This window comes from Gadus morhua, chromosome 12, assembly GCF_902167405.1.
Source record: "Gadus morhua chromosome 12, gadMor3.0, whole genome shotgun sequence".
In the NCBI taxonomy this organism is placed as follows: Eukaryota; Metazoa; Chordata; class Actinopteri; order Gadiformes; family Gadidae; genus Gadus; species Gadus morhua.
This window is the reverse complement of record NC_044059.1, coordinates 30,273,884-30,293,184: the sequence shown is the minus strand read 5'-3', so window position 1 is coordinate 30,293,184 and position 19,301 is coordinate 30,273,884. Positions and strand designations below refer to the sequence as shown.

General features: G+C 50.0%; 2 protein-coding genes across 8 annotated transcripts in view; one reads left to right on the top strand and one right to left on the bottom strand.

The window, feature by feature from the left end:
* Positions 1 to 3,951: 3,951 nt before the first annotated feature.
* The window catches only part of swt1 (SWT1 RNA endoribonuclease homolog), a 37,969-nt gene continuing 22,619 nt past the window's right edge, over positions 3,952 to 19,301 (bottom strand). For 3 of the 6 annotated variants that reach the window (XM_030371650.1, XM_030371647.1, XM_030371648.1), the window contains 3 exons: positions 6,786 to 6,854; positions 6,571 to 6,664; positions 3,952 to 4,821 (listed from right to left, as the gene is read on the bottom strand). In XM_030371650.1, the coding sequence (XP_030227510.1) occupies positions 4,660 to 4,821; positions 6,571 to 6,664; positions 6,786 to 6,854 (325 nt within the window). In that variant the 3' untranslated portion in view covers positions 3,952 to 4,659. Of the gene's footprint in view, positions 4,822 to 6,570; positions 6,665 to 6,703; positions 6,855 to 7,368; positions 9,092 to 19,301 lie in introns of those variants that run through there. The other 3 variants (XM_030371649.1, XM_030371652.1, XM_030371653.1) reach the window with 3 other exon arrangements.
* On the top strand, positions 5,732 to 19,134 carry ivns1abpa (influenza virus NS1A binding protein a). 2 transcript variants are annotated; one of them, XM_030371656.1, is made up of 15 exons: positions 5,732 to 6,018; positions 10,794 to 11,042; positions 11,246 to 11,361; positions 11,821 to 11,990; positions 12,308 to 12,383; positions 12,496 to 12,669; positions 13,328 to 13,453; positions 14,695 to 14,805; positions 15,271 to 15,412; positions 15,494 to 15,718; positions 15,827 to 15,948; positions 16,029 to 16,155; positions 16,397 to 16,528; positions 17,138 to 17,311; positions 17,969 to 19,134. In XM_030371656.1, exons 3-15 carry the CDS (start codon positions 11,251 to 11,253, stop codon positions 18,259 to 18,261), a joined length of 1,983 nt encoding a protein of 660 aa, XP_030227516.1. In that variant the 5' UTR covers positions 5,732 to 6,018; positions 10,794 to 11,042; positions 11,246 to 11,250; the 3' UTR covers positions 18,262 to 19,134. The 2 variants fall into 2 exon arrangements, with proteins under 2 accessions (XP_030227516.1, XP_030227517.1); XM_030371657.1 differs by lacking the exon at positions 10,794 to 11,042 and having other exon boundaries at positions 5,802 to 6,018.

Here is a 19,301-nt window from a genome sequence, read left to right as displayed (position 1 = left end):
TGTGTGTGTGTGTGTGTGTGTGTGTGTGTGTGTGTGTGTGTGTGTGTGTGTGTGTGTGTGCGTACGTGTGCGTGTGCGTGTGTGTGTCTGTGAGTGTGTGAGTTTGACAGTGTGTGTTGTGTTTAAATGAATTATTATCAATCCATGACTGAAGGTTCCTGAAAATAACATGTTTTTGACAAACACCCATAATGGCAAAAAAAACAATTATTTATACCAAAACAAAGACGGCTGGTAGGGCCTGTTCTCCAACCTGAATGACGTGTAGTTTGCCACTCGACCCCGTATGGGTCATGGTGGGTCAAGGGTCATTTGAGTCGTTTGATTTGATTCTTTCAATAAAATGCATCTTTCCAAGTGATTTCAGAATGTATGTGTGTGCACACAAAAAGGCATGTGTCTTTAGTTGCCTTTGCATCATTCCAACCATCTAACATTTCTATAAAATAATGATGATGTGTTTCATTAATTTATATTTTTCTTACACCTATTGCGATTTTAAAAATAAGGATTTAGAAAGGTAACATATAGGTTATATGTACTGTATTCAAATGCAAACCTTAGAGATTATAGAATATAATCAAGTATAGATTATACATGTTCCCTTTAAGTTAATGTGTCCGATGATAACCTTATCCTTCGTTTTCCATAACAATTAATAACAGGCAGCACATACACATGATGCCCGCATGGTCACGGTAAATATGATGGCTTGCCCCAGGAGACAGAGGTTCCTACTGGTTGCCCAGCACACTCAATCAAAACAGATCCCATTGAGCAGATACACAAACCAAGATCCAGCAATCGTGTCCAAGAACAGAAAATAGATTACTCTCAATTATCATTCAAAACAACTTTAAGTAGCACTCAAAATGTTCCAACCACAGTAAACCATTAGATTGATAACACAGGTTAACACAGACTCTCAGATGCAAGCCTAAACATGACTTATTGTAAATGATCAGGGGGTGAAGTTATTGAAAATGTATGGCTGTCCAGTCAAAAAGAATCATTAACCATAGAAGCAGCTATCTTGGAGTCCATACTCAGTCTAGTGTGTTATCAGTTGTCTGTACTGCACTATGGGCCCAAACCCTTTGGGTTAAGGACCCAGTGAATGTAGGTCACACTTCTGATGTCAGACAAAGGTTCATCAGCCACACTGATCAGATTGGTCAAGCACAGGATCCTTCTTCATTTGTACACCATTGTGCTCCAAACTCAAACCTAGAGCTTTCTGTACTGTTTCCCACAATTCTAAAAAAACGTATGAACATTACTTCTTTCCCTAGCCAGCCTTCATTTAACTGTGTTTTGGAACAATTCCATTACTGCAGGGAACGCATTTGATGATAATTGTGTCTAACATTAAATATGTAATTCTATCAATGGTTAGTTAAGGTTAAGGTAAAGGTTAGGGTTAAGGTCGATATTATTATTTTTTTTCTTATTTTCTGTATTTCTAGTTACCACTGATCCTGGGAACTGATTTAGCCAGTAAGAACAAGTTTGCTGATTTCCCCACGAGTTGAGTGATGTAACACTTCTGCGTAGCACTCTGGATTACATATACATTTCTGATAACATGCCAGGGAGAAGTTTGGGCGCTCATGAGACATGGTGAGTAGATCAGTCGATGTGTGTTGGATGTGTGTGTGTGTGTGTGTGTGTGTGTGTGTGTGTGTGTGTGTGTGTGTGTGTGTGTGTGTGTGTGTGTGTGTGTGTGTGTGTGTGTGTGTGTGTGTGTGTGTGTGTGTGTGTGTTTGGAAATGGCCTTTAACCTAACCTGTGCTGAAATCTAGAGGTCCTGTTTTAAACCCACCTGGTTTGGGAATAATCTGGTTCAGAAAGTGACACAAGGGAGACCCAACTGCAGCATCAGCAGCTCTGCTGTGGCCCCCAGTGTAGTGCCCATGTCAGAACACAGAAGATTCCCTTACACAACACTGAGTATAAACGACAATCCACAATGTAAAGAGGCTCGTTGCAGCACTGCGTCGCCCTAGTACTTCTCTAGATAGTTCACCTTTCAATCCCATTGTCTTGAATGAAGAATAAAACATGAATATACGTTTAACGATGTGATTAACTTCATTGCCAGCTGTTTTGGAACAATTCCATTACTGTGGGGTACCCTTTGATGACAGTTGTGTCTAACATGAATCACGTGTAACATCATTGGTTAATTGAGGTTAAGGTTAGTGTTGAGGTCCATACTCGTTGTTTTTCTGCATTTATTTTAACGCTGATGGCGGATAAGGGATGAATTGCCAGAAGGCTCATTATGCAAGGTACAGTGTGATCAACGGATAATAAACTAATTAGTTCTTACCTCATGGGTCTCCACTGTGCTTTGTCTCCATGGACCAAGTGCTGTGGCTGGAGGCTCCTGAAACAAGGGCTCTGTAAGATAAGATGTCTCAACTCAAGGATATTCATTACCGTGTGAATGTGTGGGTGGAAATCCAGAAGTTCCTCCATTTTTAGCCTGGGACTCCATTTCTGGCTAAATGTTTGCGACTATAACTTGAACATTTGTACATCTGTTTCCACATAAATAGTTTTTAGCCAATCAACATCTGCCATTGAATCAGTTTTGAGGTCATAAAATCGCATCGCTCATCTTAATGATTCTAAAAGTATCAGTTTGCCATCAGTTTGCATATGTCTATGAGACCTTTTAAAACGATGCTGAAATTGATCATATATATCTATATTATATGTCGGCACTCTCCTGGGAACCCTGATGCATATCTGGGGATCCCAAGCGTCCTGCCCCAAGACCACAGACAGACAATTTCATCTGTGCACTATTGGAAACAAAGATACCTCAGCAATCATAGTCAACGATCTAGCGACTCAATCAGTACAAGTAGCTCCTTTTTTTGCAGACACTTTCATCCAAAGAGACACGCGTGTGTGTGTATTTGCCTGTGTTGCCTGTCTGTGTGTTTGTGTGTGTGTGTGTGTGTGTGTGTGTGTGTGTGTGTGTGTGTGTGTGTAGTTGGGAAGGTGTGTGTGTGTGTGTGTAGTTGGGAAGGTGTGTGTGTGTGTGTGTGTGGGGGGTTGGTGTGTGTGTGCAAGACTTCAATAGTGTCTAGTGGCAGTAGCATGCTCAGCGTGCAGCAGGGCAGAGTGCTGACTGCGGCCCGGCCCGTGTGGGGATGATGCAGACCGAGCTGTCGGTACCAGGGCGGCCGGTAGGACCTGATGTACCTCTACTGTTACCTTGGCCAGTCCATGATTCAATGTTGAATGTTTTCAGTTAGAAAAACTATTTGTGTGTGCATGTGTGCAACTTGTACGATTGTGTGTGTGTGTGTGTGTTTGATACTGCAGCGATGTCACATTGATCAAAGGGTGGTTTTTGGATGAATTTTATGTCCGTGTTTACGCAATGATAACCCAAAGCCTTCCTGCCTTCCTGTCAGCATTGCACCATGCAGGGCATTTCATTTCATACCATCAACTCAGCCTTTTTTTTTGTATCCGAATATCTATAATAAGATTACAATAAGATAACAAAATAATACTATTTACAATACATTACTTTACCATATAGTTATTAACAGTAGTTGCTTGGGGATATGTGAAAAAGGAAAGGATACCAGGAACCCAAACACATGTGTGTAGGGGTCAATATTGGTTTTGATCTAACAAGCCCAACTGCCAAACCCACAGAGTCAAGGACAGGAAAACTATATTCTTAGTCTAAATGTCCTGTTCTGGTTTCTAAGCAACACGACTGAAGATGATCGGTCTTGTATTAAATGTGTGAATACAGCAGTGATTATCTGAGAAGCTTACGAAAGCTTTTGTGGTATTCTAAGACCCTATTGTCACAGCAACAGTGCACGGACAATTATTTAACAATTATTATACAAGAATCACCAGTGAAGGAAACTCTATTTTCTAAATCAGGAAATTAAACACAAAAAAAACAACAACATGCAAATAATAACACATTAATGTCATTACTTTAGTTGATATACTTCGTGGCCTGACCAAATACAAGGTCAGCAGAAGATAGTGGTCCCAGACATGTCATAAGGGTTGTTGACTGGAAGACTTCCATGCTTTATCATGTTCTCATCATGTGACAGCCCGCTACCATGGCAACCATTCCCCTTCTCCCTGGGTCCAGGGGTCATGAATCCAGGGGGACGTAGCACTAGTATCTCTCTGGTCCATTCACAAATGTTCTACACGACCATTTAGTTTGATCTACTTTTAAAATGTGCTATACAACTAATTAAGATTAAAAAATAACAAATTCTTAAGCATAAAACCAAAAGCAAACTTTATTTAGTTGATTATCTTTAAAACAATGAATTACCAGATCGGGGAAAATAATCGATCCCATTGTCAGAGTTTTCTATAAAGCCTTTCTGCCTTGAGCAAAGTGTCTCTCAGCGACTCACTCTGCCACCACCAGCCCCAACAAGGAGGGATAAGGCTCCTGTTCCACCTTGATTACTTACGTTCTAGCCAATGACACAACGATGTTCCTCTAAGAACGTGATGCCCCCCCCCCCCCCCCAGAACATCCTAAAGCAAACTAGAACTTTCTCTACCGGTGGCGCAACTTCTCCAGACAAACTCTGAACAAAGCCGCATTTGTTCAAGGCCCCTTAATAAATCTCATCATTAGACATTAAATTAGCTTCCATATAAAGTACATATTTTAGTTTCATGTAAGACTAAGAGCTTTGTGTCCCCGTAAAGCAGCAGAAGGAGGTCTCTGGGCCTGAGGTACTGTGTGGTGAACCCGGCGGGTCTGGCTCTGCTGTGACCGGCCGCCTCTACTGCAGTCCACCGGGCCTGCAGCCGCTTCACCAACTCACACACACACACACACACACACACACACACACACACACACACACACACACACACACACACACACACACACACACACACACACACACACACACACACACACACACACAAAACCAGGTTGGAGGTTATATAAGGTTTTCATAATACAATAACGAAAGGCTGCATTATGTATTATTAGGCTATATACTGTGTTCTGGATAATATATTAAAACTATGCATAACATTTAACCAACATTAACTAGTTCCCCCATTGTACAGAAAGTTCCACAGAATGTGAGTCATAAGCACGTGTGGGTCCTACTGTTTGGAGTAGATAATCTCTGTTGATATCTCTGAAACACCAAGGAGACCTGTTCTGTTGACTGCCCCCTTGGCTTCGGTTGTTATGGACATTAAGTATTTGCAGTGGACAGAATGCTTTAGACCAGAGGGCTTTATGGAAATACTATTGTCCTACTGTAAGTGAAGTGTAATAGGACTTCCAAAAGAGCATAAGCTAAAGTGTACACTACAGCACTTAAATATACACGTATGCGTACACGCCTCAAGATGATTAGACCCGAGTGGCTAGTGCGTTACACTGGCTGATGCATTGCTCTTGTACTTTGTTATCCATTAATCTAATTAATTCGTATTCCGGTTGCAGTAAACTCAGTGAAGACGGGTACACGAGGCCGCCTCCCTAAAGAGGCTGACGGCAGAATAGAGGCAGCGGCTCAGCCGACATGTTCCCGCCGAAGGAGGAAGCGGACCTCACGGGGTTTATTAGAGAGGTGGTGGCCATAATGCAGGCTGCTGGCCGAAGAAACACTTTAATAGCTTAACCTGTTTTGCACAGGTCTCAGTCAGAAAGACAGCCATAGCTGAGTTTAATTCATATGCAAAACCTTCCACTCGAAGTGGGCGGGGCTTAGAGCTCCGCCCCGCCGCGCTGACATCACCGGCCGATCGGCGCGTGGAGAGACGTGGTTGTGAGCGCACCGCCCCGGCATTGCTGTCAGAGCTGGAGGAGAGTAGAGGAGAGAGGACCTTCACTTAGAGGAGAGAGGACTTCAGAACGAGCAGAGACCAGCCTCAGGACAAAGTGTGCCAACAGCCGCTGCGTTTTGCCCTAACCCAACCACCCACTCTGAAGTCGCGTTAAATATGTCTAATATCGTCTGCTGTAAAACGCCTCAGGTAAGAGACTTCTTCAAACGGTGTGTGTGTGTGTGTGTGTGTGTGTGTGTGTGTGTGTGTGTGTGTGTGTGTGTGTGTGTGTGTGTGTGTGTGTGTGTGTGTGTGTGTGTGTGTGTGTGTGTGTGTGTCGCAAAATGAGAATATCCATAGATGTGGAATAAGGAGAAGTATCGCGATAGGGACATGTCTGAAGAGGCGCCGTTAGCTCCGGATTCGGACCGCGTGTGTGCTCCTGACGGTGTATAAAGGCAACGTTACCGTAATACACCGCGTTATAAGCTGAGTGGTCACCGACGCACGACGGAAACCACCATAGTGGTCTCTCCGGTTCCAGCCGTAAGAGGTCACGGATTGGAACCTGTCGGAGGTCCGGCCGGGCAGCCTGCTTACAGGCCGCCATGGAGCCCGCCTCATTCGCCGGCCTAGCCCGCCTCGGTCCGCCTCGGAGCCCGCCTAAGTCCGCCATGGCGCCCGCCTCGGAGCCCGCCTCGGAGCCCGCCAGCTGTGTAGCCTCATGCTGCCGCTCCGTGTTAACGTTACTGTGACTCGGACCTCTCTGGTGACTCGGTCTGCTGTACATCTCGGTTGTTGGTCCGATTCCTTACATTGTCGTGGCGCCGTGGTCTGGATGGTCGATGTTGTAACGCTTAAGACACAATAGAGGGGTAAATAATCCACCATTAAATCAACGTGATGCTTTTATTCATTCTCTCCAGTCGCCTTGTTTTATTAATATATTTCATTGTAAAACGTATCGGATGTCCTACTGAAGAGGAGACGGGGAGTAGAGGGGGTTGCATTGTTCCTCAGCAACGGTCCTCTCCATCGGCCAGTATCTACATCAAAATAAAATAAAACATTATAATTATTACTATTACACAATACCCATTATGTAGCACATTTTTGGATTATGCAATCGATCTGTTTGCATAATCCAAATTGTATCCCCATTTCCGTTATTCAATGTATTGGTGTGAATAAACTAAAGCACACATTAAAAATATATTAAAAATAAATCAAAGGTGTTTTGTCCATCTGAGTCTTGAGAATGTATGCCATGGAATCTCAGTTCCTCTTGGCGGCACTAGGGGACGCTACTGGTTATTTAGTAGTGCCCCGCCCTTATTCCCTGCTTTACAAAAGAAAAGTAAGGAGAAGAAAAAGACCCATTGGCAAATAAAACCAGTGCTTTCCCTTCAGCTGTTGGTCCCATGGCAGCCTTCAGATCCTGGGGGGGCTAGTTCCTGCTCCGTGGTCCCCTCCACAGCCCTCAGACCCTGTAGGGGTTAGTCCCTGCGTTGGGGTGCTCTGTGGTTTGCCATATGGACCCCCCCCCCCCCCCCCCACACACACACTTCCTCCGTCTCCCCTCTGTCTACTTTCTGTACCATTCCCACGCTGTGAGTTCAGGCTGCTAGCAACACCTTGTCATGGCGGAGGCTTTGCATCATGTTTGATTATTAATCTGCAGGTTAATTTCCCTCCATTTGTTTTAGACATATATTTTACAACTTGTGGTTTTGTTTGTATAGCAACACCTTTACATGTGATGGGCATTTTGTAAAGGCCAACTTAAATGACCATTTGCCCTTGCAAATGGTGTTGCTGTGATGTTTGTGATATCTGGACTCCTTTATGAAGGGGACAGGGGGTGGCTGGACGAGGGGCTTTGATTCAGAGTCAGAGGAAATGGACCCAGAAGCATAACGCTGTTAGCTCTGATTACGACAGAGTGATGAGGAGGCAGTGGATGGTCATAAGAGTCTGCTTCCCGTTGCATAATGCCACAACTAGGTCAGTTTACCCCTTCCACACAGCGGGCGGAGTGGAGCTTCCCCTGTCGGAAGTGTTCGGACAAGGGAAGCCTTCTTTCAATTTCCTTTGTGCTCGTTTTCTTCTGTTCTTGAGTCCCAGTTCTATTTCTTGCACATGTGTAAGAATCTGTTCATGTTAGTAAGCTGGAGGCTGGTGATATTATTTTATATTACTGCATGCATGGCATATTGGCCATATTTGCTTTCCATCCTCTTGTCTCTTTATTGCTCCTTAATCTACGAGTGGGCCAGTATTAAACTCCTCCGGAAATCAACTACATAGAACAAGTCGTTCTATGTAGTTGATCCTGCTCAATTTGCCTTGTGACCGTCTAAAATGAACGGGGTTACAATTGGCTGAATGTCTCTTGACAGATGGATTCAACGGAACTGAAACACAGGTTAAACCAGTGGGTTGAATGGAGGCTCTTCCAGTACTCTGCTTATAACTTCCTCTTGCTGAATGCTCCTGTGCCTACTAGAAGGATCTGCAGATCAACGTCTCCTTCACGTATGGCCTGTTACGTTGTGTCAGACCACTGATAAGATGACTATAATTTTCCACTAGCTTCTATTCAGGGTTTTTGTATTGGCTGGGCATTCAGCTGTGTCAGCTTTTGTCTATTTGTACAATTAGTCCCTAACCCACTTAGATAATACAGAAGGATAGGCGATATATTTAGGTCAAGGTTATGTCGTCTGTTAAACGCAGCTTTAACAGCATCTGGACTAGTGGAGCAATCCAACGAGCTGCAAACCTTGGGTATTTAAGATTAGCTCATTGACCGTAACTACATGGCCAAGGAACGTAGAGGAAAACTTTGTGGTTTTCAACCTGGACCTTTTCTTCAGATCGTTTTGGGTCTAGGGGAATAATGTGGACGACATATTGTTGGTCTATCTGCTGCAATGGTCTGTGATGTTGTCCTTTTGAGCAATAAGGCAATCAATGATTGTCCTCTAAAGTTCTTTCAGGTTGAGATTATATCCTACGAAGAGAAGTATTGAGTTGAGTTGTTTCTGGAAGAGCGATGGAAACGCGGATTGGAGAGAGGAGAGCTTGTCGTGTTGGATGACGGAAGCAGCTTATTATTATCGAGGGGATTCTAGTGGTATATTGACGGGGCACTTTTGCCCAAAAGAGTTCCATCGCAGGCCGGACCGCGGGTTCCAACGACGTGTTCCGGCTCAACCCTGGGCCACTCTAATTGCTGGTTGGTTGCATTGGTCCCGTAGACCAAGATGATCAGGAAACGGTCCTGGTGGAAAAACACACAAGTTCTCCTTTCAGTAATGTCGAAGCTATTCTCAGATGTATTATTTTTTTTAAAGAGAACGGGGCGTGTTGCAGCAGGTTCCTCCGTCTGCGTTATGGACGTGAAAGAGGAAGGGGAAGTTCTGCGTCAGCTGCCTGAGCAGCACTGGGCACGCACGCACACACCGTGGGCGGACACACACGCACACACACGCACGCACCTTGGAAATACGCACTCATTACACATTCTAAAGCTAAATCTTTCGGATTTCATTTTCCCAGTGTTGTAGTCTTTTGATAAAATATCAACATAATGTTAACGATGATCTATGTTATTATAATATTAAAAATAGTTTGTAGTATCGATCATTATCTTCCTAATTGATTGTTTGGTCTAGTGCATCGTAGATGCACTAGATTTGTCGGTAGTGACGTCCTCTTGGGACTGGTTACCTGTAATGTGAAGGAGCTGTAGCAGCTGGTGGAGGCAGTGGAATCAACCACTTTCACCAAGGGTCATCTCAGACTAAATCATTTAAGTCAGAAAGGTAGGAGCTTTGGTGGATCTATATCGGTTGAGAACCGAGAAACGATTTGACAGGTAAGCTAGTTTAAAATGAATAGTACAGTATTATAGTAATGGTATAGTGAGGAGGAGGAGGGCGTTTTAAGGAGCTGTCTTTGATCCTGAGGGGCTCTCCAGCGGCTCTTAGAGCTACGTATAAGCTCTGCTGACCTAATGCTGGGAGGGTTCCATGTTGAAGGTCTCTGATAGGCTGACCCGGCAGGGTTCCATGGTGACGGTCTCTAATAGGCTGACCCGGCAGGGTTCCATGGTGAAGGTCTCTGATAGGCTGACCCGGCAGGGTTCCATGGTGAAAGTCTCTGATAGGCTGACCCGGAAGGGTTCCATGGTGACGGTCTCTAATAGGCTGACCCGGCAGGGTTCCATGGTGAAGGTCTCTGATAGGCTGACCCGGAAGGGTTCCATGGTGACGGTCTCTGATAGGCTGACCCGGCAGGGTTCCATGGGGAAGGTCTGATAGGCTGCGGCGCACCAATGGGGTTCTCCGGTTGGAGCTCCACCCACTAGACTAGTTTACCTCGATTATTTTTAGGTGGAGGACGCTGCCCTGTGGGCACTCTCTTGTGGAGGGCTGCCCCGTGTGGTGGGACGAGGTATCTCCAGGGGTCCTGTTTAAGAGGCCATGTCCTTGGGAGCGGAGGCGTCTCGGGGGATTAGCCGGTTTTGTCTGGAGCCCATGGGGGGGGGGTAGTAAAACGCGATGGGACGGCCTGGGCATCAAACCAGCGCATTGCAGGGCATTTACCGCACAGCGTCTAAGTTCAGGACTATTGCACTGCTTGGCCCAACATCTCTTACATTGATTTCTGATGTTAAAGAGCTGACCAGTACTTTTAGGGGTTTGACTTGTCATAGCTTCACCCGTCTTTAAAGGGTTAACGCGCTGCCAGCTGCTCAGCAGAACCTCCTAGAAACGACAGGCAGGCGAGTTTAGAATGCAAGAGGCATCCTCAGGGCCAATGGGCTGCCAGGACGGAGGTCCTGCCAGGACGGAGGTCCTGTGCGGCCCGTGACACGTGGCTGTGACCGGGCAGCAGCTGTTGGCTACCGGCTAACAGCTCCTATGACCACACGCGCTCTGAGCCAATGACCAATGCTCTCTTTTTTTCTGCCCTCCCAGGTTATAATGTACGACCAACACAGAAAAAGTACAAGTCTATAGCCAACGGGATCCCAAGGACTTGATTAGTCACTCAAGCCTGCTAGTTTGTTGTGTGGCTGCCCCCCTGGTCCTCGTCACTCCGGCCTGGCTCGTCTCCTAGCATTGCTTCTGACCCCTCACCCCGTCCGGCTGAAGAACTCTGGGCGCCTTTGTTTGGCTACCTTCCCTTCAAAAGCCTTTCTCTGGATTTACGTGCATCTTTATTAGGTAAGGCCGATACGACGCATGACCGGTTCTCCATGTGCGATGACAGGGTCTGCTTCTGCGGTGAACCTTTCACCCGTCATGGTGTCTCCTGCTGAAGGGATCAGTAGTCTGGGCATGGAACTAATGACGGCATGGGTGACAGTGAGGTCAAGCATGGACGTGTTAATTATGACGCATTATTTCATTTTTTCATTTACTTTCAGCAAAAATGATTCCCAACGGTTATTTGATCTTTGAGGACGAGAGTTTCCTGGATTCAACTGTGGCAAAGATGAACGCTCTGAGGAAGAGTGGTCAGTTCTGTGATGTTAGACTACAGGTATGTTTCTCCCTGCATAACAACGTCTACACCTCTTTTGGTCCTGTGGTTATGCTAGCCATCCTGTCCACCATTTTCTTTTCTCCCACCAGATTATCCTTCTGTACACTGTCTAATATTTTCACACTTTCTCCTGGAGGCCAGTTATTCTTACATTTACATTCGGGGCATTTTTAATTTAGGACACATTCAAACACTGACAGCAGAGTCACCCACGCAAGGCGACAGCCAGCTTGTCAGGAGCAGTTAGGGTGAGGTGTCACAGTGCTCGGGACACCTCGACGCTCTAGGAAGAGCCGGGGATTGAACTAGCAACCTTCTGGTTACCAGTAACCCCGCTCTTCCTCCTGAGCCACTGCAGCCGTAAGCTGTGAACTGCCCAAGCTGATGGAAAGGGGAGCTGGAGCTACGCAGCGTTGCTCTGTACCTGTAGATAAAGGTGTGGTCCTTGTGCTCCAGGTGTGCGGTCACGAGCTGATGGCCCACCGCGCTGTGCTGGCCTGCTGCAGCCCCTATCTGTTTGAGATCTTCAACAGCGACATCGAGCCCCATGGCGTTTCCCACGTCACCTTTGAGGACCTGGACCCCGCGGCGGTGGAGATCCTCCTCCACTACGCCTACACGGCCCAGTCAGTACCCCACGCCCCCCCCTCAATGTCCCACCTCATTCAGAGCCAAGTGCAGTAAGCATCAACCCCAGCGGTCTGAGTGGGGATTAATGAACACTAGAACCACAGACTACTCCTACACAAAGGGGCTCCTAATGTGTTTTGTGATCCTCTTGTGAGTTAGTGGCAATTTATATTGCAGATTTAATTTAAAATCCAGACCCACACGAAAAAGTTGTAAAATGGTAGCCAAATAATTCTAGTGATATTAAATCTTTTGAATTAAAAGGTGCATGGTTAAATTAGTTAAAGAGTAAGACTTGTTCTTTTTATTTCAGACTGAAGGCCGACCAGGAGCTAGTGAAGGAGGTGTACTCTGCAGCCAAGAAGTTCAAGATGGATCGAGTCAAGCAGGTACAAGTGATGACCGCACCCTCCTCTGAGCTCAGCTTGGATATTTCCCTGTTCTCATACTGCCGATCTCAGTAGCTCAGAACGCTTACGCACACGCCTCTACAACTCTCAGATCTGTGGAGACTACCTGATATCCAAGATGGAATCCCAGAACGCCATCTCCTTCCGGAACTTTGCCAGCTCCATGGGTGACGGGCGCGTCCTGGCCATAGTGGACGCCTACATCCAGGACCATCTGCTGGACGTCTCGGAGCAGGACGACTTCCTCAAACTCCCCCGCCTCAAGGTGTGTGCTGCAACCGCTGGTCTCTGACTTACAGCACATCAGGAACATGGGGCACAATGTTATGCATCCATATGTTTCATCCATATGCATCAGCTGCAAAGAACAGCTTAGTTCAGCTGACTGAAGTGTTTTAAATGAACGTCCTCCCAGTGCTGGTGGAGCTAGCCCCGTTCCTCCAGTCAGGGCCGCAGTAGATCTGGTGATTTCTATTTCGGGATCCTAGTTTAGTAGACGTCTTTACAGCCGCTCTGTAATATAATAAGCCTGACCTTAAGCCCCAAATAAGTTTACATATCGCCTTTTGTGATTCCTCATCCTGCCCTTAGCTCAACTTTAGTTGTGTACAGATGACCACGCTCAACTCTGACTGGATGAGACCTAGATGTGTAAAGAATAGGTTGATGTACTTTACAGGACGATGTCTCAATGTAGCATTAGACATAGCTGTTCAGTCTGCACTGGTTTGGTCCGATAAGATCATAGTTCCTCACGCTTTGTTTTTTTATTATTAACTACCTAATGACGGTAGTTAAGGCCAGTAAACCAACCCCCTGTGGTGGTTCCACTTCAGCACACAGGCTGTAACTAATGCTGGAGGCTGCTGGCTAACCTGACTCCCTTTCTCCTTGACCATTGTTCCTTTGTTGTGCATTTCCAGTTAGAAGTAATGCTAGAAGACAACCTGGCCCTGCCCAGCAACGGGCGGCTCTACTCCAAGGTGCTGAACTGGGTGCAGCACAGCCTCTGGGAGAACGGAGAGAACCTGGAGCAGATGATGGAGGAGGTCAGTACCAGGTTTCTGGAAAGTCCCCCAAGTAGCTGCTGCCATCCTTCATGACTTCCCTCCCACTTCTGCTCCTTCCTGTCTTTGACATCGAGGGCGTCGACCCAAGGTGTCGCCATGGCACTGTCAGATTGTTCTTTTTTTTTTTCCTTTTCTGTGATTTGTTGAGGTTTTGCAGTAAGACACTGTACCCCGAACCGTACTACAGTAGAGGTGAGCACAAACTAAAGAACCCCAGTTTGCTCATTTTCTCTTTCGGGTTTGTGGTTGGTTCCCATAGAAGGAATAAGAATATAATGTGTTCTTTTATATAACCGTTTCTGTTCCATGTAGCTCTTCTTAGCCTCTTTCTCCAGCGCTCTTTTCGCCACGACTATGAGCAGCTTGTAGTCGCATGTCGCGTTCTCTGCCGTGTCGCTGGCTCTGACAGGTTGTGTGTGTGTGTGTTTGTGGCGTTGGTACTAACCGCAGCTCCTCCCCATTGATTTATCTCTCCTAGGATTATTAGCAGCAGCAGGAGCGCCGACTGGAGCCAGGACTGAGCCACCAGGGTAATGAGTCAAAGAGGACAAGCAGCAGCTCCCATCTGTCCCTGCCCCTCCACGCACACCAACGCGCCTCCATTTAGCATAAAAAACACATTTGTAATTTTAAGACTGTGAGAGAAAACCAGTGCAGAAAGTGCCATTTGATCCCTATTCTCATGAGATTGTAAAGCCCGGACCACCTAAGCTAAACATGCCCGGTGCCAACATGTACACGCAGCCCAAAGCCTGAACAGAAGCTTTAACCAGCCGGTTCCAGCCGGTTCCAGCAGGCGTCTGACTGGTCCTCAGCGGGGAGAAGGGACGCCGTGTCCCCCTCCTCCCTCACTTGACTAGAAGATGTTTCCAGATGCTGCCGGCCGCACCTCCTCTGCCTCCCGTCGGAGCTCTTCTTTTTTCATTTTTATATTTTAGACCCAAAGAAGAGGATGGCTGTAGGGCGGGGGCTAGCGACGGCGTTTACCTTCTCTGTGCAGCGTCGGCAGAGTGTCTTCTTATAATACCGTCTGAGTAAAGACGAGAGCCTGGACTGGTTCCCCTCCCCCTTCCTCCTTCCTCCTAGCAGCGTCGCTCTCCTGCCCGCCATCCCGCTCCTCCTCCTCCTCCTCCTCCTCGCACTCTTTCACGCTGTGGGGCTCGGTGTGTTGCCATGGAGACAGCCACATGGATGTGTTGTTGTCGCTGTGTGTCTTGCAGGTTCAAACGCTGTACTACTCTGCCGACCACAAGCTGGTGCACGGCGGTCTGGTGATTGAGGGCCACACTGAGGTGTTTGGTGGCGAGGAGGACCGCCTCCAGTTTGTGCAGGTACACTGCAGCTTGGTGCCTGGTCTAGCCCCCCCCCCCCCCCCCCCGTTGGCCCTGCCCGTCGGGCCTAGCCCCCCCCCTGCGCTGGGGGGGCCCGTCGGCTCTAGCCTGCGTGAGCGTGGCCTAGAATTACAGCTCCTGCTGACGGCCTCGTCTGTTAGCCGATGTGATAAGCCCCAGGCTTTACCTCTGAGTCGAGCGGGTCTGAGGACCACCGTCGAGGTTGATGAGCTCTAGGCCCGATGTGTTAGACCCCCGTCAGGCTTTGGAGTGGGGGGCGGTGGTGCTGCGGCCCCAACCTCCGTAGAACAGTCTGGGGCGACTGGGATGCCGTGGGAGAGACCACTGGGCTGGGGGGGGGGGCGGCCGTTGGGACCGGGGGTCTCTTCCGGGGCCGGGGGTCTCTGGTGGGACCGGGGGTCTCTGCTGGCTGTGGGTGTCTGTAGCTGCGCTGTGCTCTTGCAGAAGAAGCCTCCTCGGGAGAGCACCCAGAGGCAGATGAGCTGCAGCTCCTCGGGAAGCCTGTCCCCTTCCAGCCAGGCCCCCAGCGCCCCCAAGCAGAGCTCCAGGAGGGAGTGGAAGTACATCGCCTCGGAGAAGACCACCAGTAAGTGTGCGCCCCATGGATCACATAGATATACAATACACTGTGCTCCTCCCCACGACGGTAACCGTGTGTCCCCCCCAGACAACACCCACCTGTGTCTGGCCGTGCTGGACGGCACGCTGTGCGTGGTCTTCCTCCACGGCCGCAGCAGCCCCCAGACGTCCCCCTCGGCCACGCCCTGCCTGATGAAGAGCATGAGCTTCGAGGCGCAGCCGGAGCTGCTGGAGCAGCGGCTGCTGGCCCCCATGCACTACGCCCGCTCGGGCCTGGGCGCCGCCGCCCTGGGGGGCCGGCTCATCGCAGCAGGTGGGCGCCGCCTCCCTGTGGAGGGCCGTAGACCCGCCGTGCCGGAGGGGTTACCGGAGCTAAAGGAGCTCCGGTTGAAGCTCCGGTTGACGCCTGTGTGTTCCTCAGGAGGGTACAACCGGGAGGAGTGTCTGCGGACGGTGGAGTGCTACGACCCCGAGCTGGACCGCTGGACCTTCATCGCCCCCATGCGCACCCCCAGGGCCCGCTTCCAGATGGCCGTGCTGATGGTACAGTAGTGGACCTGGGACCCTCTGAAGGGAAGGCGCTGGGTCCGGTCGCTAACCGCCTCTGTCTGTCCCGCCCACAGGGCCGTCTGTACGTGATGGGCGGCTCCAACGGCCACTCGGACGAGCTGAGCTGTGGCGAGACGTACGACCCGCTGACTGACGACTGGGCCCAGGTCCCCGAGCTGAGGACCAACCGCTGCAACGCAGGTGGGTCCCGCCCCTCTCCCAGGGCCCAGCGCTCCTGCTGGTCCCGGGTCACTGGTCCCGGGTCACTGGTCCCGGGTCACTGGTCCCGGGTCACTGGTCCCGGGTCTCACTGGTCCCGGGTCTCACTGGTCCCGGGTGTCACTGGTCCCGGGTCACTGGTCCCGGGTCACTGGTCCCGGGTCACTGGTCCCGGGTCACTGCTCCCCGTTCCCTGGTCTCATGTGCCCCCCCCCTGTTCCAGGTGTCTGCTCCTTGGACAACCAGCTGTACGTTGTGGGGGGATCGGACCCCTGCGGCCAGAAGGGCCTGAAGAACTGCGATGCCTACGACCCCGTCACCAAGGCCTGGACCAACTGCGCGCCCCTCAACACCCGTACGTGATGAGCTGTGATCGCACGGCGTGCTGTCAGCCCGCGCCTTGGTGCTCAGTGTTGACCCTGCTGTCCCTCTGTCCCCCTCCCTGACCCTCTGTCTGTCCCCCTCTCTGTCCCCCTCCCTGACCCTCTGTCTGTCCCCCTCCCTGTCCCTCTGTCCCCCTCCCTGTCCCTCTGTCCCCCTCTGTCCCCCTCCCTGTCCCTCTGTCCCCCTCCCTGACCCTCTGTCTGTCCCCCTCCCTGACCCTCTGTCTGTCCCCCTCCCTGTCCCTCTGTCCCCCTCCCTGTCCCTCTGTCCCCCTCCCTGACCCTCTGTCTGTCCCCCTCTCTGTCCCCCTCCCTGTCCCTCTGTCCCCCCCCTCTGTCCCCCACTCTGTCCCCCTCCCTGTCCCTCTGTCCCCCTCCCTGTCCCCCCCTCTGTCCCCCTCCCTGTCCCTCTGTCCCCCTCCCTGTCCCTCTGTCCCCCTCCCTGACACTCTGTCTGTCCCCCTCCCTGACCCTCTGTCTGTCCCCCTCCCTGTCCCTCTGTCCCCCCCCTCTGTCCCCCACTCTGTCCCCCTCCCTGACCCTCCGTCTGTCCCCCTCCCTGTCCCCCCCTCTGTCCGTAGGGCGCCACCAGGCAGCGGTGTGCTCGCTGGACGGCTTTGTGTACGTGATCGGAGGGGCGGAGTCCTGGAACTGCCTGAACACGGTGGAGCGCTACGACCCCCGCATCGACACCTGGACGCTGATCGCCCCAATGAACGTGGCCCGCAGGGGGGCCGGAGTGGCCGTCCACGCAGGTGAGACCCCCACACACCCACATCCACCCCCTTTAGGAACCATAACCTCAGCCTTTAACAGCCGACGCCACACCGCTAGCGTTGGCATCAGCCACATAGCTCCCGCCAGCGTAAGCATCAGCCACATAGCTCCCGCCAGCGTTAGCATCAGCCACATAGCTCCCGCCAGCGTTAGCATCAGCCACATAGCTCCCGCCAGCGTTAGCATCAGCCACATAGCTACCGCTAGCGTTAGCATCAGCCACATAGCTCCCGCTAGCGTTAGCATCAGCCACATAGCTCCCGCCAGCGTTAGCCTCAGCCACCTAGCTCCCGCCAGCATTAGCCTCAGCCCCGTAGCGCCCGCCAGCGTTAGCATCAGCCACATAGCTCCCGCCAACGTTAGCATCAGCCACATAGCTACCGCTAGCGTTAGCATCAGCCACATAGCTACCGCCAGCGTTAGCCACAGCCACCTAGCTCCCGCCAGCGTTAACCTCAGCCACCTAGCTCCCGCCAGCGTTAGCATCAGCCACATAGCTACCGCTAGCGTTAGCATCAGCCACATAGCTACCGCCAGCGTTAGCTTCAGCCACCTAGCTCCTGCCAGCGTTAGCCTCAGCCCCGTAGCTCCCTGCTATGTCGGCCCCGTTGCTAAGCGTGTCCTCCGGTCTCCAGGCAGCCTGTTCGTGGTGGGGGGCTTCGACGGCTCCCACGCCCTGCGCTGCGTGGAGGTGTACGAGCCGGCCCGCGGCGAGTGGCGGATGCTGGGCAGCATGACGTCGGCCCGCAGCAACGCCGGTGTGGCGCTGCTCGGCGCGCTGGTCGTCGCCGTTGGCGGCTTCGACGGCAACGACTTCCTGAACAGCATGGAGCTGTACGACCCCGCCACCGACCGATGGAGCGAGGACACCGACGCCACGCCCCCCCCGCCCACCGAGGGCCGAGCCACGGCCACCCCCTCCCCCTGAGGGGCGGGGCCGGCCGGCTCCCCCCCCCCCCCCCCCCCAAACTAACAGGCTTAGTGACGTAATCGTGTTTTGTGACGTTGTGTGTGAGCGGGTGAGGGAGGGGGAGGTAGCGGGAGGGAGGGGGGAGGGAGGGAGGGAGGGGAGGGGGGGGTCCCCAGAGGGGTCTTCAGTGAAGACCGGCTTATATTATTGGGGCAGGGGTGGGTTGCCCAAAGCAACAGGACGCTTTTGCATATTGCATTCATTATTTTCCGTGCTGTGTGTATATACATATAGTTTTCTTTCTCACTTTTGTCAAATGCCAACATTTAATACACATTTAGGTTACTGGTTATTCTAGTTGAACTTGTATCTTTAAGTCATAACTGGTAACGGTAACTTTGAGTTTCTCAACTCGATTTTCTTTAGTCAACCTCGTCGTTTTTTTTAGCTCACTTAGTTTAAAAGATCTGTGGTTTAAGCCTTACTCAAATGTATAAGTGAAGAAGTACCCGTCATGGCTTTGTGTCATTTAAACTTGGAGCTGGATTGCTTTACAAATCTTAAACGAAGGCCTTTTTATATATTTTTTTTATACACTGCGGATTAAACAATAAGTGGATGCACATGACTTGGTCATTAAAATACATCAGTGCCAGTTCTAGTAACTTTGTTTTAATGCCACACACAACCATGCTTATGTGCTCCTGCTTATAGAATGTTTTACTATGATTTGACTTATTCACTTATTGCAGTTTACTGAAGATCTTTTTTTCTTTTGAGTGTTTTTAAAAGTCAGGCATTGGCATAGATTACCTTTTGGCAGCAAACATAGATTGAGAATACGTACCACATTTGTAACATTTCTAAACTAATAAACCATGTCAACCAGAATCATGTTTCAAGCCCCTTTCCTCACTGCATACGATGTGCAATCTGTGTTCCTTCTCTGGTTCCTTTGGTTCATTTACTTTGTATTGACCTTTTTAGAAGGCTCTGGCTTTGGGGTTTCATACTGTGGCCGGGGAAGCCCTTTCAGACAGTGTGAAACGGTAAGCGCT